The sequence below is a fragment of the Medicago truncatula genome, chromosome 6 (assembly GCF_003473485.1).
Source record: "Medicago truncatula cultivar Jemalong A17 chromosome 6, MtrunA17r5.0-ANR, whole genome shotgun sequence".
In the NCBI taxonomy this organism is placed as follows: domain Eukaryota; kingdom Viridiplantae; phylum Streptophyta; class Magnoliopsida; order Fabales; family Fabaceae; genus Medicago; species Medicago truncatula.
In genome coordinates this window covers 2,520,482-2,535,788 of record NC_053047.1, presented here as the reverse complement: position 1 = coordinate 2,535,788, position 15,307 = coordinate 2,520,482, and the positions used below count along the sequence as shown (strand labels likewise).

The 15,307-nt window shown below is 31.8% G+C and overlaps 1 protein-coding gene across 1 annotated transcript; it reads left to right on the top strand.

The window, feature by feature from the left end:
• The first annotated feature begins 6,656 nt into the window (after positions 1-6,656).
• LOC11424104 (ABC transporter B family member 15) lies at positions 6,657-14,098 on the top strand. The gene is given in 8 exon segments (XM_039826662.1): positions 6,657-7,118; positions 7,473-7,527; positions 8,227-8,405; positions 8,611-9,068; positions 9,598-10,126; positions 11,614-11,830; positions 11,833-12,567; positions 12,570-14,098. Coding segments are annotated over 8 exon segments (3,816 nt in total). The 5' UTR covers positions 6,657-6,875; the 3' UTR covers positions 13,970-14,098.
• The last annotated feature ends 1,209 nt before the right edge of the window (positions 14,099-15,307 follow it).

The window sequence follows — 15,307 nt, the reverse complement described above, 5'->3', positions numbered from 1 at the left end:
ACTCACAAATCTATACGAGTTTAGAAGACAAAAACGGGTAGACTCGTACATAAAATTGTTTGTGATAGACTGAGGCAGACTCGTAACTACTCGCATAGACTCGTGAGTCTAGGACACGTTTACAGAGTTCATGAACTTTTCTTAGAAAGCTATGGTTTTATTTTATTTTATTTTGAAAAAAGCCTAAAATATAGCACAAATTCCAAATCAAACAAAAAAAATGTGAATAGAAAAAACCTAGAATCTTAAAACCCTAGAAACGAAAGGTTGCTTTCTCACACACTTAGTTTAGAAACAAAAAGTTAATCTTTCTCAATGACGACGTCTGATCTCACCTCCATAGCCGACTAACAATTCACCTTCGACATTCTCTCAGGTTTGTATTTCGTAAATCACTTACTTGTTTTTTTTTTTCATCGACGACATTCATTTGCTTCCTTTCATGTAATCGCTGCCTTGTTCAATGTGTTTCATTCGGGGAAGAATTTGATGATGATGATGATGATGCCGACGATGCCGACGATGATGATTAGGATGCTAGTGAAGATGATGGTGACCATGATGATGACGATGGTGGTGGTGATTTTGATGATGAGCAATATTTCATTGGAGCTTTGGATGCTTTAAGAAATTATCATTTTTTTTCCTTTATTGGTTATGGGGTTCTAATTTTTATGTTAATTGGTATTTTGTTATATATATTTCTCATTTCTGTATCACATATAGGATTTTTAAGGTCATTTTAAAATTTCCATAAACTCGTTTACGAGTCGAGTCTACAGACTCATCTCGAGTATGTATAGACTTGCAAGTTTGACAACCTTGGTCAATACTATCACCTACAATGGATCACCCACTTTTACCATTAAAAAGTATGTCATTTCTTTCTAACAAAATAGATCAAATCTTTATCGTCAACCACACCAGATGAGACACCTTCTCGCCTTTCTTATTTCTACAGATAGAATTGAAGTGAAGCAAATTGTTTAACACTTCACATCCCTACCCTGATAAATGCAAATCTAACCACTTGAAGAGCAAACTCATATTTTTTTATATCTTTGGACAAGATGCGAACAAATGACTAGTTGATTCGACCTCATTAAAACATCTGACACGACATTGTTAATGTTTATCTCTAATTATGTCTCTCCTCCACAATTCTAATGTAGTGATTTAGCTATAGTATACACAAAGCTGGCAGTTATTTATTTAGATCAACATGCTACGTTTTTGAAATAGATGTATGGTTTTCAAAAAAAGTTTTTGGATTTTTCCTATGTTATTTTGATCTTATGAATAAGCACTTAATTAAAAGCTGCTTTTAGGAGCAAATTGATATTTAGAGAAACCACATGTCAATGTCACCGTTTTTCTTGCTGATTTTTACATCAAAGTTGAAAATATATTCTTAAAATTCAATCTATATTGTAATAATATTATTAAAATAAAATATATATTAACCATAAATATTAATTTATCATTCTTTAAAAAATTGTTCCTTCGAAAAATATAAATATTAACCAAAGCCTCATTTTCCTTCCCCTCCAAATTGCCAAACAAAACCCAAGAGTATGAGCTTTCATGACATGAATTAGATCAAGAGGAAAATTACTCTTCTTCCTTTTATAATTGCTCATTCCCTTATCTCAGTGGAAGTTAAATCACGTTCGACACGGTTCAATCACTTTTTAAGTTGGTTCAACCAATTTTAAAAATGCTAGCGTGAGTTAAATCACGCTGAAAAATATCGAGCGTAAGTTTCCCGATAAAATAAAAAAATGAACAATTTTAAAAGAGAGAAGAGCAATTTTCAATCAAGAGATATGTTGGCCCAACAACCCAAAGCTATGAATCATTAGAACCATATGTCTAGTCACTAGTAGTGGAGATGATTGAGCATTTGTGGATGAATTGCTTTAAGCTAGCACAAACTTGTTAATATACGTCTCATGTATAAAAGAATCCACATGCTTCCTCTCTTGACCTTTGAATGTGAATTTAGGAATAATAATTTACGCATTGAACGTTCATTGTCCACTACATTATCAAATGTGGAGAAAAGATAAGAAGAAGAGGCTATACTATGAGCTAGGAGAATCACGGCATAAAGGAGACATTTTCGGTGCAAAATTTGGATGGGTATGTGTAGTACACTAAAAAGTAGCACAAAATAATAGTCTATAAAAAAGTAGCATAAAGTATATAATAATAACAGGGACAACTTAGTCTATAAAAAAGTAGCAGAAAGTATATAATAGTAGCATAGGAGTGAATGTTGATTTTAGTCTTTGACAAAATTCCTAAAACCATTTTAGTCTTAAACTCTCGAGAAAAATAAAAGCAATTTTTAGTCCTTAAAAAAATAACAGGGACAACTTAGTCTTTATCCTATTTACATCAAGGTTTTGCAATTCGAGAATTTACTTCAACTCGTTTCGCCTAGGTAAAATTAACTCGAGAACTCGTACGAGTTTACCTAAAATTAAAACTATATAAAATTTATTATATTCAAAACATATATAAGCCAACATAATATTGTAAATAGGTCAATAGTGAAAAATACGGCTTAATTATAAAGAAAAATTATATCAAACTACCATAATATTCCATTATGCTCAACTTAGCATCAAAATTATGCTCAACTTAGCATCAAAATACAAAAATTAACGCACAAAATCATAAGTTTCATAAGTCTCTAAGTTTAAGTCATCCATAAAATCATCCAAAAAAGCAAGTTTTACAAGTTTCTAAAGTTGTTAAAAAAACTATCTAAAAAAGAAACTAGTTAATTTTTTCAAAAGGTCAACAAACACTACCACCACAACCCTAACCGGCGTCGCAATCACCGATGTCGAAATATGAATTTCCACCGTCGGAATCGCAATGCTAACTGGTATGTGCTCTCATGTTCATGGTTTGAGAACTCATAGAAGAAAGAAAAATACATGTTCATTTCAGAAACAACGTGTTACTGTAAAGGTAACTATTCAATAAACATTTCACTCTTTGGACTTGTTGAAAAGGAATTTGGTTTTGAAAAAATTGGACCAAAAAAAGGGCCATTTTTCATTTTTTTTTTAGATGTAAACTCGTAAAACTCGGTCGAGTTTATAAGAGTTTATTGAGTGTTAACTCGGTCAAACTCATCAAACCTTCTGATTTTACCAGAAATCGAGTTTACCTCAGAGTTAAAACGATTTTGGTGCCTAAACACGTAAACTCAGTAAACTCAAAGAGTTAACATTCGATTTGCGGAACATTGATTTACACTTTGTTTAGTTGATAAAGGAATTATAGAGGAAAGAAAAAAAAAAATTATTTAGTAGTTTGGTATGAAAGAATTTGAAAAGAAATTATAATAAAAGAATTAGTTGTCTTTGACACCTTGTTCCTTAGGATATTCCCTTTCTTAGGATAGATCCAGTTTCTCTTTTCATAGGTTTTTCACTTTGTGACTCTGATGTATTGGTTCAGGCTTCTCCAGCTTTTATATTTTACTGCTTTGATAAAAAAAAAATATATATGTAATTATAAAATAACATAAATAGATTATAAAAAATATTTATAAAATGACATAAATATCCCTAAAGAAACTTCATATGATGAAAATAAATTAAAATAAGTATTTCATTACAATAAATGTAAATTACAAAAACATGTATATAAAAAAAATATGAAATATAGTATTTCATAACAATCAAAGAATTTTTTTTCAATTTAATAAATTAATAATAACATGAAAGAAAATTTTGAATTATTTTTATGCATATATATGTTACATATGTCGAAGATGGATGACAGAGAGTTTGTTGAAGTTGAGAACATAATTGAAAAGTGATGGTAAAGGTCCGTCAAATAAGAGAGGGTGCAAAAGTTTGGTTTTGCCGTCAAAATCTGGTCCAATTCTGATTAACCAAGGGCGTTGGTGGAGATTTTGTTGGTGTTTTGGTGGTTTGAAGAGAAAAATGTCGTGTTTTATGAGGTACATAACAACATCAATGTTGGGGTGGGAACGAAATAGTTGGCAAGAGAATTGTCCAAACTTTACGGGTATATAGTTTTTTTTATAGTCGTTTGAATGGAAGATCGCCACCAAGAACAGACGGAACGAGAGCGAATGAGGTAAAGTTCCCTGTTGAGTTTTTGTGATATTAGTTGCAGAAACTCATGTGGAAGCTGAGACCATTCTGCTACCATGGATGCTGCTATTCGATAGTAGGGTTGTGGAGTAAAGTCGTTGTAAGGGCTGGGCGGATAGCAAGTTTGTCGTTCTCTCGTAAAGAGTCTTAATGGGCGGTTAGCAAAGTGATATGAATAAATATCTACGGTTTATTTTAATAATATGACCCAACACGATGATTGATAACTTAAGTCATGAGGAGGTGCTGCTAGATACGGGGCGCATTCAACCGCTGGTGAAAGATTGGGATGAAACAGAAATCATCGAAGAGGAAACAACGAATAAGCTTGAACCACGACGACGTTACAAACCAGCATGGACCTACGACTTTATCATGACAATACTTAAGCGAAGAATTACGTTCTAACAAAAATACTAGCATAGTAGTTACTATCCATTAATATTAGGAAAAGTAGTTTATTTTTGTTTGTTATGCTAAGAGTAATAATAGGGAATTTAGTTTCATATTTTGTGTATAAATAACTCCTTAAAGACTTTGAAAGGTATTGATAATTATTTAGTGAAAGAGATTTGGAGTTTGGCACTAACTTGAAGAGTGCAAATTACATTACCGTATCAACTGGTGCTTTCATCGAATTCATCATGGGTAACGAAGATATTGCTGAAGCACTTCGCGCCTTGGAAATAAGCTTCAAACAACACACTGAAAACAACCTAGCTTGCTTCACCACCTCCCTCGATGAATACATGACATCCAGTGACACACGTCATCGAATTATCTGAAATTCGACAACAAGGGAACTCACCATCACCACCACCAAACGTCGACACCAACATTCCTACCATCGATGCAGGGAAGTCAATGTAATTTGCACTTTTATACATCATTATTTTTTTCTTAATTTCTCAATTCATATATCATTGCATTGCGCTTTGATGCATAGCTCCCCCACTTCGAATTAGCCCGTGCGGAGCACGGGTTTGTTGCTAGTTTAATTGAAAAAGATATTAAATTTCCTATAGACACGACCTTATTTATGTTTTTCATATTCTTATTTTTTTTTCAAAAATTTGAGTAATGGATACTTTTGAAATAAAATGGCTGGATTACTCTAAACATGTGGATAAAACATATTGTTTTGTTGTAAATTGTTCACTTTTCAAAATAGTAGCCACATGAATCTTTTAGCAAATGATGAAGTAAATGACCGGAAGCATATAAGTGAGATCGTCAATGTCACAAAAATGTTGAATGATCTAGCCATTTTATGCACTGAGAAACACATGATAGAACATTTTAATTTCTTTAAAAATAAAACATGATAGAACATTTTAATTTAAATTCAATTATTAGTAGCTTCACGTCTAGAAATGTTCGGATGAATCTTTTTGTATGAGCATTTGTATAATAAATAAAAAAATTCAACGTTTTTTTTTTTTTATGAACACTAATGTTTTTATTTTATTATTTTATATCGAAATAAAAACTATCATTTTCAATAAAATTATGCATACTTAAGAACTCAAATTTTTTATATACTTACTAGTTAGGGTTCAAATTATAGATTCAACCATAGGCCACCAAAATTTTAAAAACGGCTCTGATCGATAATCATAGGGTTAATTATAAGATTTATCATCCATTTAAAGGGATAACTGACAATGTATGGTAGTATAGCATTATAATCTAAGATCATTAAGGAAATACATTGTACTTGATAGTCAATAAGAGAAATTAGGATTTGGATTTTCTGTTATTACACAAGGACAGACGTTGTAACAGTCTGATAGTATGGTCGAGGTCGTTTTCAACAATTTTACAATTGTGTAAATCTGAACCGTTCAATTTGTAATTAACAGCCGGGATGCAGAACAACGTGAAAATTGTGTGTTTTATTACAACAGATGATCTTGGTCCGAAAAATTAATTCAAGATACTTTTGAAAAGGTTAGTTTATTTGAGAGTGATAAAAATATAATATTATCAGGGTTAAGGCTCAACCAACCCAAGCAAGGGCTTTAAGCCTCAAAATTTTGGGTGAAAAAAGACCTCTAAATAATTAATTTGGTTATAAGTATATTATATAACAGATAAATTACAGACATTTGTATAACTCAATTGATTATTAAAAAGACCTCTATTACTTTTGATCATGAATTCAAATTTCGGTCTCCACAAAATTGATATAGATATTCAGTTAAAAAAATATTTTTGAAGACCACATTAAATTTTTTATTTTAAGCCTCTTACTCTATTGGGCCGACTGTGAATATTATAAGGTAGAATCGGAAAATATGATACTCCCTCCGTCCCAAATTGTATGTCACTTTAGAAAAAATATTTGTCTCAAATTGTATGTCACTTTAGAATACCAATGAAACATTAATGTAACTTTTTCTATTATATCCTTAACTATTTATTATTCTTTTTTTTTTCAATTCTTACATTTATCTTTTCCATATCATTTATTAAGGATAATTTTGTAAAACAACTCATAATATCTCTTTCCCACACAATATTAATTATATTTCTTAATATGTGTGAAATGCCCAAAACGTCATACAATTTGGGACGGAGGGAGTATAAATATTGCTATGAAAAACAAGAGGGTACATCTCCACGTGTTATCATGAATTACACAAAAATGTTACAGCATTGAATAACAAATAAGATCATATTGAAAGCCTTTCTTCGAACCAAGCACTAATATATATTTGTTAGAAAAGTCAAATGGGTGGTGGTGATCAGAAAAATGTTTCCATTAATGTTAAGAAAAAGAAAAATGGTTCTTTTAAGTCAATTTTCATGCATGCAGATGTTCTAGATTGGTTTTTCATGGTTTTTGGTTTGATTGGTTCCATTGGTGATGGCATATCAGTTCCTTTGTTGTTGTTTATTGCAGGCAGACTTATGAACTCTATTGGTGGTGCTTCTGGCACATCAAACAACAATTTTGTTCATGACATCAATAAGGTTCCCTCTCTATCTCTCTCTTTTAACAAGTACAACTTGGATTCTATTTTAATAAAATCTGTTAGATTAATCTAACTGTTCAGCTTTGATCGAATCAGAACAATCTTTAGTCAGACTTTATTTATATTCCAGCTAAACTTTGGATTATCAGAGCACCTTCCCTTAAAAATTGTATAAAGTAGTTTTTTATTGACCTTTGCATGACTGATTCTTGGATGAAAACATATGTGACTTGTTAATTACATAAACTCTATAATAGTTGCTTCAAGACTTTCCCTTCAAACATTTAGAAAGAACATCAAAGAAAATAACATTAGCCATATTTGGTTTGACTTTATTAACTTTTTGATGCACAATGCTGTTCTTTTTTTATATCTGGCTTGTGCCTCTTTCGTTGCTTGCTTCCTAGGTGAGTTTTCAGTTTTGTTACTGTTTTTGGTTTTCACTTCTCTTTAATTTGCATATGGAATAGCAAGGACTATTTCTGGTTTTGACTTCTCTTTATATTGGAGCTGTGAAACACAGACACCTTTAGGATTAAGCGTGTCGCAGTGTCCGACACTGCTATGACACACATACGACACGTGTCGGACAAGTGCCAAAATGAGTTGTTTTCTACTTTATTTTGACACTCCTTGGACCGGTGTTTGACACCTATAACACATATAGGCGTGTCGGGCAACTCAAATAAATATCAGGATTATTTTTCTTTACTTCCACACACAACAGATTCAAGAGTTAAATCTGTGAGAAATGTTGATCAACTAGGGTTTATAAACATTAAAGTTGATTACAACACATTTAAATTTTTCGATAGTACATGGATAAATAAAGGGTAAATACTATTGTATCTTGTTATATACCTTTTTCTAATGAAGTAATCTGCTAAGTTAGATGCATATGTTTGTATTTTGATTCTTAATTTAGATCTTTTATAAATAAATTAATATATAGGTAGAGGTGTCGGTGTCCGAGGTTTTTTACATTAACAGTGTCGACGTGTCCGTGTAACTGTCGTGTCAGGTGTCTGTACTTCATGGTATTGGAGAGAAAGTAACACTTTACCGACTAAATTGATGGTCTGCTCTTTGCATATGATAAACTACAGAGGGTTATTGTTGGACAAGAACAGATGAAAGACAAGCTGCAAGAATGAGAGTTAGGTACTTAAAAGCAGTTTTAAGACAAGAAGTAGCATACTTTGATTTGCATGTTACAAGCACATCAGAAGTCATCACCAGTGTCTCCAATGATAGCCTGGTAATTCAAGATGTTATTAGCGAAAAGGTACCCCAAAATATAAATTCATTTTACTCTATATCAATTTTTATTTCTATATAGGCCCGAGTTTGGTCTATTATCTGACCAAGACTATTTTTAAGTGTCTGGTCCGACTTATACCCGAAAACCCACTTAAAGGCCTATTTCGCTTTAAATTTAATATGATTATATTTGTGACAAATAGTTAATTTATAAGTTGAAAATTATATAGGTTCCAAATTTTTTGATGAATGTGTCTATGTTCCTTGGAAGCTACATAGCAGCATTTGCATCGTTATGGAGATTGGCAATTGTTGGGTTCCCTTTTTTGGTATTACTAGTGATTCCTGGTTTCATGTATGGAAGGACTTCGATGGGATTGGCTAGAAAAATTAGGGAAGAGTACAATAAAGCAGGTACAATAGCAGAACAAGCAATATCTTCAATTAGAACTGTTTATTCCTTTACAGGAGAAAACAAAACCATAGCTGCTTTCTCTGATGCTTTGGAAGGACCACTGAAGTTGGGATTGAAACAAGGCTTAGCTAAAGGCTTAGGCATAGGAAGCAATGGTCTTGTTTTTGCCGTATGGTCGTTGATGTCCTATTATGGTAGCAGAATGGTCATGTATCATGGTGCTAAAGGTGGTACCGTTTATTCAGTTGGAGTTTCAATCGCAATTGGTGGATTTTTAATTATACTTTAACCCTTTATCTCATTCCATTCAATTAATAATACTGAGAAAAATTTGAATCAACGACGAAAAGTTAAGAGACAGATAAACATGAAGTCCGTCTCTATATGTGTTGAAGACACCCTCAAATGCAGATTAATTCAATTTTTTCATTTCTATTTTCTGTCGCTAATTGAACTTTTTCTAGTATTGATTGCTCAAACATTTGGTATGTTTGGACAATATCAAACCGTCCAAATTTCTAGCTTATTATTCGAAATTTAAAAAGAACAACAAAAATTTGCATTGAAATTGGATGGTTAAGATGTGACCTATTGCGTGCAGTCACACTGCACACAATCCAAACATGGTACCAATCACAATTGTGGCCTTGCCATCTTGGTTTTTATGTCTCTTTGACCTCATCAGTTGTATTTGACTGTGATTCTCAACAATATCAAGGTTCTTGACGTGATCGTGATTTATACCTTGTGCTTAAGTGGTGGCTCATTTTTTATTAATTAAATATTTTCCCTTATGAGATAGGGCTTTCGGAGCTGGTTTATCAAATGTGAAGTACTTCTCAGAAGCAAGTGCAGCAGGAGAAAGAATAATGGAAATGATAAAACAAATTCCAAAGATTGATTCTGAAAATATGGAAGGTGAAATTCTAGAGAAAGTCTTGGGGGAAGTTGAGTTCAACAATGTTGAATTTGTGTATCCATCAAGACCAGAAAGTGTGGTCCTAAAGTGTGGTCCATCAGGGAAAACGGTTGCATTAGTAGGAGGAAGTGGTTCAGGAAAATCAACAGTTGTATCACTTTTACAAAGATTTTATGATCCAATTGGTGGAGAGATTCTTCTTGATGGAGTTGCTATTCATAAGTTGCAACTTAAGTGGCTTAGGTCACAAATGGGTTTAGTAAGTCAAGAACCTGCTTTGTTTGCAACAAGCATTAAGGAGAATATACTTTTTGGAAGAGAGGATGCTACATATGAAGAAATTGTGAATGCTGCTAAAACTTCTAATGCTCATAATTTCATTTCATTGTTGCCACAAGTATATGATACTCAGGTTAGTCAGATTGCTTTCTTCATTCTGTCACTGCTAGCAAAATATTTGAGTAGGTGAAAGGGTAAAGAAATAGTTAGATTGCAGTTGCAGTTATACTGTTAGTTCAAAATAATGTTTTTTATGTGTCCAATAATGTTCCTATTATTGTGTATTGTTCTTAATTTAATGTTATTTAAGTAATTTTTTAATTGATAATTTAAATAATAATATAAAAATGATCAAATGTTTTTTTTGTGTGGTGGGGTTCTCATAAATGATTAAATTGTTTAAATGAAGGGTAATTAACTAGCATATCCCCTTTATAAATTGTTTAAGCTTTTATATTTATTTTTTATCTCTCATCTCTGTCTCTCTATTTTAAATTTTTACTCATGTCATCATGTGCAAGTTGCACAATGGTCTTCCATGATTTTTATGCAAAGAATATTCTCATCCTTTCTCATATTGCTTATTCACATTTAAAATATTTTATGCCTACTTGATGGCTGAGACAATAATTAATACCAAAATGTTCCCAATACTTTCTATCAATCTCTTTTTCCTCAATAGTATTACTGGTATTAGTTATTATATTTTTTAGGGGTAGTATTTGTTATTATAATTAATAATTATAATAATAAATAGCAAGTAGCATTCACGCAATTGACTGATTGAGAGAAGTTCAATAAATTTACTCAATAGTGTGCTCAAAATATTGTATCAGATGTAAGAACCCAAAAAAAAGTAGTGTGTATCAGAGAATATGATTTTGGATATATAAAACTTATGTGCATTTTTTTTAGTGTTTTTTCTTATAATTCTTATTTAAAAATACACTTTTTTTTTATTATTATTATAAATATAACAAGCTTTGAAAAATTATGAATTTGAACAAATCATGGTTAATTTAGTTAAGAATGATACAAAAAGTACCTAAGAAAATGCACATAAATTTTGTCATATGGTTTTCATCTCTACTTTAAACCTATCTAAATAAACTGATTAGAAAATAATTCACGACAAAAAAAAAATTTGAACAAATAATTCACGACAAATTAATGCAAGATCAATGGTTTTATACATGAATTTTTCATTTTTACTCAATATTCGCAAGAGTATTTTATTTTTCTCTCTTATTAATTTTTGTTATTATATATGATTTGCACTTGATTCCTTTATATAAAATTTAACCAGATTAACATTTGATACAACATTTGTTATTGATAAAAGAATTAGCAAAACACTTTTTTCCAGTCTATTTAATGAAATGTATGTGGCTTACACTACTTTAAAAATGATTCTCCCCACATAGGAATTAGGGAGACTTGTATGAATTTCGAGCAATATTATGGAGAGAGTAATGCTAACACTTCTATTCTTCATAACAAATCATCGATTAAAAAAATTTGTAAAGTAAGAATTCACATGAATCAAACTAATTCTACTAAATTATAGAATTATCGTGTTAAGTTAAAATAAAGATGTTAATTACATGTTTACTACTACAGGTTGGGGAGAGGGGAGTACAAATGTCAGGGGGACAAAAGCAAAGAATTGCAATTGCAAGAGCCATCATAAAAATGCCAAAAATTCTATTGTTAGACGAAGCAACAAGTGCACTCGATTCTGAATCCGAACGAGTCGTCCAAGAAGCTCTAGACAAAGCTTCAGTTGGACGCACCACCATCATCATCGCTCACCGATTATCTACCATCCAAAATGCAGACAAGTCCTTTTAGAGGATGATGGTGATGATTTAGATGATAGCAACAAAAAGCATTATCCACACCATTTGCCATGCCTAAAAAGATGAGTAATTTTAAGTGGGTGTTAGGAGCCAGATTTGGTACCAAAGATGAGTTCAATAAAGCAATTACCAACTATGATATCTACAATATGACTTGTTTGAAACGATTCAAAAACTAAAAGGACTTGTTTGAGACCTTTAAAACTTAAAGACCACTTTGGGAAAAATGAAAAACTTAAAGGACCTTTAGATGCATTTGACCTAGAATATATTTGGTAGTAAAGTTTGTTTACATATAGATAACAGTAATGTGATTTTTAATTAAATTGTTAGCTCATGATATATTTAAGTAATGGAGCTTGTATAAGGTATCACCAATTTAATTATCTTTAATTGTAATATGCTTTCAATTTTGTACTTGTGTATAAAATTTACATAAGGGTGCCCAATGTATGTGGACTCATTTGGCAATAATTGTTGAGCTTGTGTATAAAACATATTTTTCATGTTGGATTAGTCCCATAGCCGACTCAAAGGATGTTAATTATGGTGACTTCCATTTTCTTTGTTAATTGCATAAAACATATGTTTATGTTTTCCATTGCAAAAATATCACATTATTATAAGTTTTCAAATATTTATAAAAATATTAGAATACTTTTCAATGTTTTCTATACTAAAATCTGCAAAATAATACCTTGTGCATTGTGATTCTTTCTATAACATTTTCTTTATTCCAATTAATGACATACGTAAGATCTTTGGTGGGTGATCGATTGGCATTAGCAGTACAAACAATTTCAGCAGTGATAATAGCATTCACAATGGGCCTAATCATTGCATGGAGACTAACCATTGTTATGATAGTAGTGCAACCAGTTATTATATGTTGTTTCTATACAAGGCGTGTCCTTCTTAAGAACATGTTAAGCAAAGCCATCAAGGCTCAAGATGAGTGTAGCAAAATAGCTGCTGAAGCTGTTTCAAATCTAAGAACCATCAATGCTTTTTCATCTCAAGATAGAATTCTCAAAATGCTAGAAAAAGCACAAGGACCAAGCCATGAAAGTATTAGACAGTCCTGGTTTGCAGGTATTGGACTTGCATGTTCACAAAGTCTCAATTTTTGTAATTGGGCTTTGGACTTTTGGTATGGTGGAAAACTTGTGTCGCAAGGTTATATCTCGGCTAAGGCGTTATTCGAGACTTTTATGATTTTGGTAAGTACAGGAAGAGTTATTGCTGATGCCGGTAGCTTGACGAATGATCTTGCTAAAGGCTCTAATGCGGTTGGATCGGTTTTCACAATCCTCGATAGGTATACAAAAATCGAGCCCGATGATTTAGAAGGTTACAGAGCTGAAAAATTAATAGGAAAAATTGAACTTCGTGATGTATATTTTGCATATCCAGGTAGACCTAATGTTACAATTTTTCAAGGGTTCTCGATTAAAATTGATGCAGGAAAATCGACGGCTTTGGTAGGGGAAAGTGGTTCTGGAAAATCGACAATTATAGGACTAATTGAGAGATTCTATGATCCATTTAAAGGGATAGTGACAATTGACGGTAGAGACATAAAGACATATAATCTACGATCATTAAGGAAACATATTGCACTTGTGAGTCAAGAACCAACATTGTTTGGTGGTACCATAAAAGAAAATATTGTATATGGAGCATATGATGATAAAGTTGATGAGAGTGAGATTATAGAGGCATCAAAGGCTGCAAATGCTCACGATTTCATATCAAGCTTAAAAGATGGTTATGATACACTGTGTGGTGATAGAGGAGTTCAACTTAGTGGTGGTCAAAAACAAAGAATTGCAATAGCTAGAGCTATATTGAAGAATCCAGAGGTGTTGCTTTTGGATGAAGCAACAAGTGCACTTGATAGTCAATCAGAGAAATTAGTCCAAGATACTTTAGAAAGGGTTATGGTTGGAAGGACAAGTGTGGTTGTGGCACATAGGTTGAGTACTATACAAAATTGTGATTTGATTGCTGTCTTGGATAAGGGAATTGTTGTTGAGAAAGGAACACATTCGTCTTTGTTATCTTTGGGACCAAGTGGAGTTTATTACTCTTTGGTAAGTCTACAAAGAAGACTATAACCAATACAATTGTTGATTCTTCACATGAAATCAACTAAATAAACAAGGTCCAGTTTCCATGTTTGAAGGGAGAAGCTACAAAAAAAGAATTTATGATGGAGTTGTGTTTGGTAATAGGTAAAATTGAAAAGAAAAATGAGAAGAGGTTTAGGAAAATTAGATTTCCTTTAGCTTCCGAAAAATTTCATTTGAACATGAATGTTGTGTTTATGGTTTTACACACATGCCACAATTCCTATGTTAATTATTATATGCTTCTATTGTAAATTGTAATATAGTTACATCTTTATTTTACTATATTCAGTCTTTGATCTCTCTATATCATATGATTAAAATCTTGGCTTCCAGCTAGAAAATAAGGGGAGTTACGGAGATAATACTCACTAAAGAAGTCTTCTTTTTTTGACAATATTATTGAAGAAGTCTTTTTTTTTTTTTGAAGGATTTATTGAAGAAGTCTTGTTCTACCTCTTATTTGAAAATTGTATTAGTAATAATTACCTACTAATGTAAAACAACTTGAAGTAAACTATTTTTCAACAACTTTGAGTTAAAGTTTCAAATGATTTTCATACCTTGCTCTTTGGGAAATTAGTTAGAAGGCAGTCGCAAAGGAATTGTTAACCTCTCTTGTTGCATGATCATCGTAAAAGTACTTATGGCATGTCAAAGCATTCAAATTCATATGAAATCTATACTATATAAAGAAAATAATCTCTTTCAGTTTTTTGGGCTGATTTTTTCTCTTTTTAAAAATACCCTCAATTTTCAATACAAATAACATCTATTTCGAATCAAAATTCATTTTCTTCTCTTTTTTTCCTCCACTCTCACACCATCAGGCTACTTGTTTCTCTCATTAATCAAAGCAAATCAATACCAAACTGCATCAACAGAAATCGAATCAACTGCTAAAAACAATTATCAACATAGAGAATCAATAAAATATAAATGAAATACATGCTCTTGAAAAAGACGATGTAGATGAACAATGCAAGAATGAATGGAGATGAGAACATTCATCTCCATTAAAGAATGAATGAAGATGAAAATAGAAGAGAAGAAATTATGCATTCTTTCTTATTGAATCATTACTGTTCATACATAGTGTTAGTCTTTATATAGGAGAATGCTTCTAACTAACTTTGTGGTTACTTCATGTGCAAGTAATCCACTATCTAACTAATCTCCTATGAATTAGGAAAAGTCTAACTGTCACAACAGTTTGTACAGCTGGCACATTATTCAATCTAACTAACTAACAATCAAAACTAATCATCTACATTGGTGTCATACTATAATAAGGAGAGAGTGGAGATAGTTGATGGAAGAAGAGGA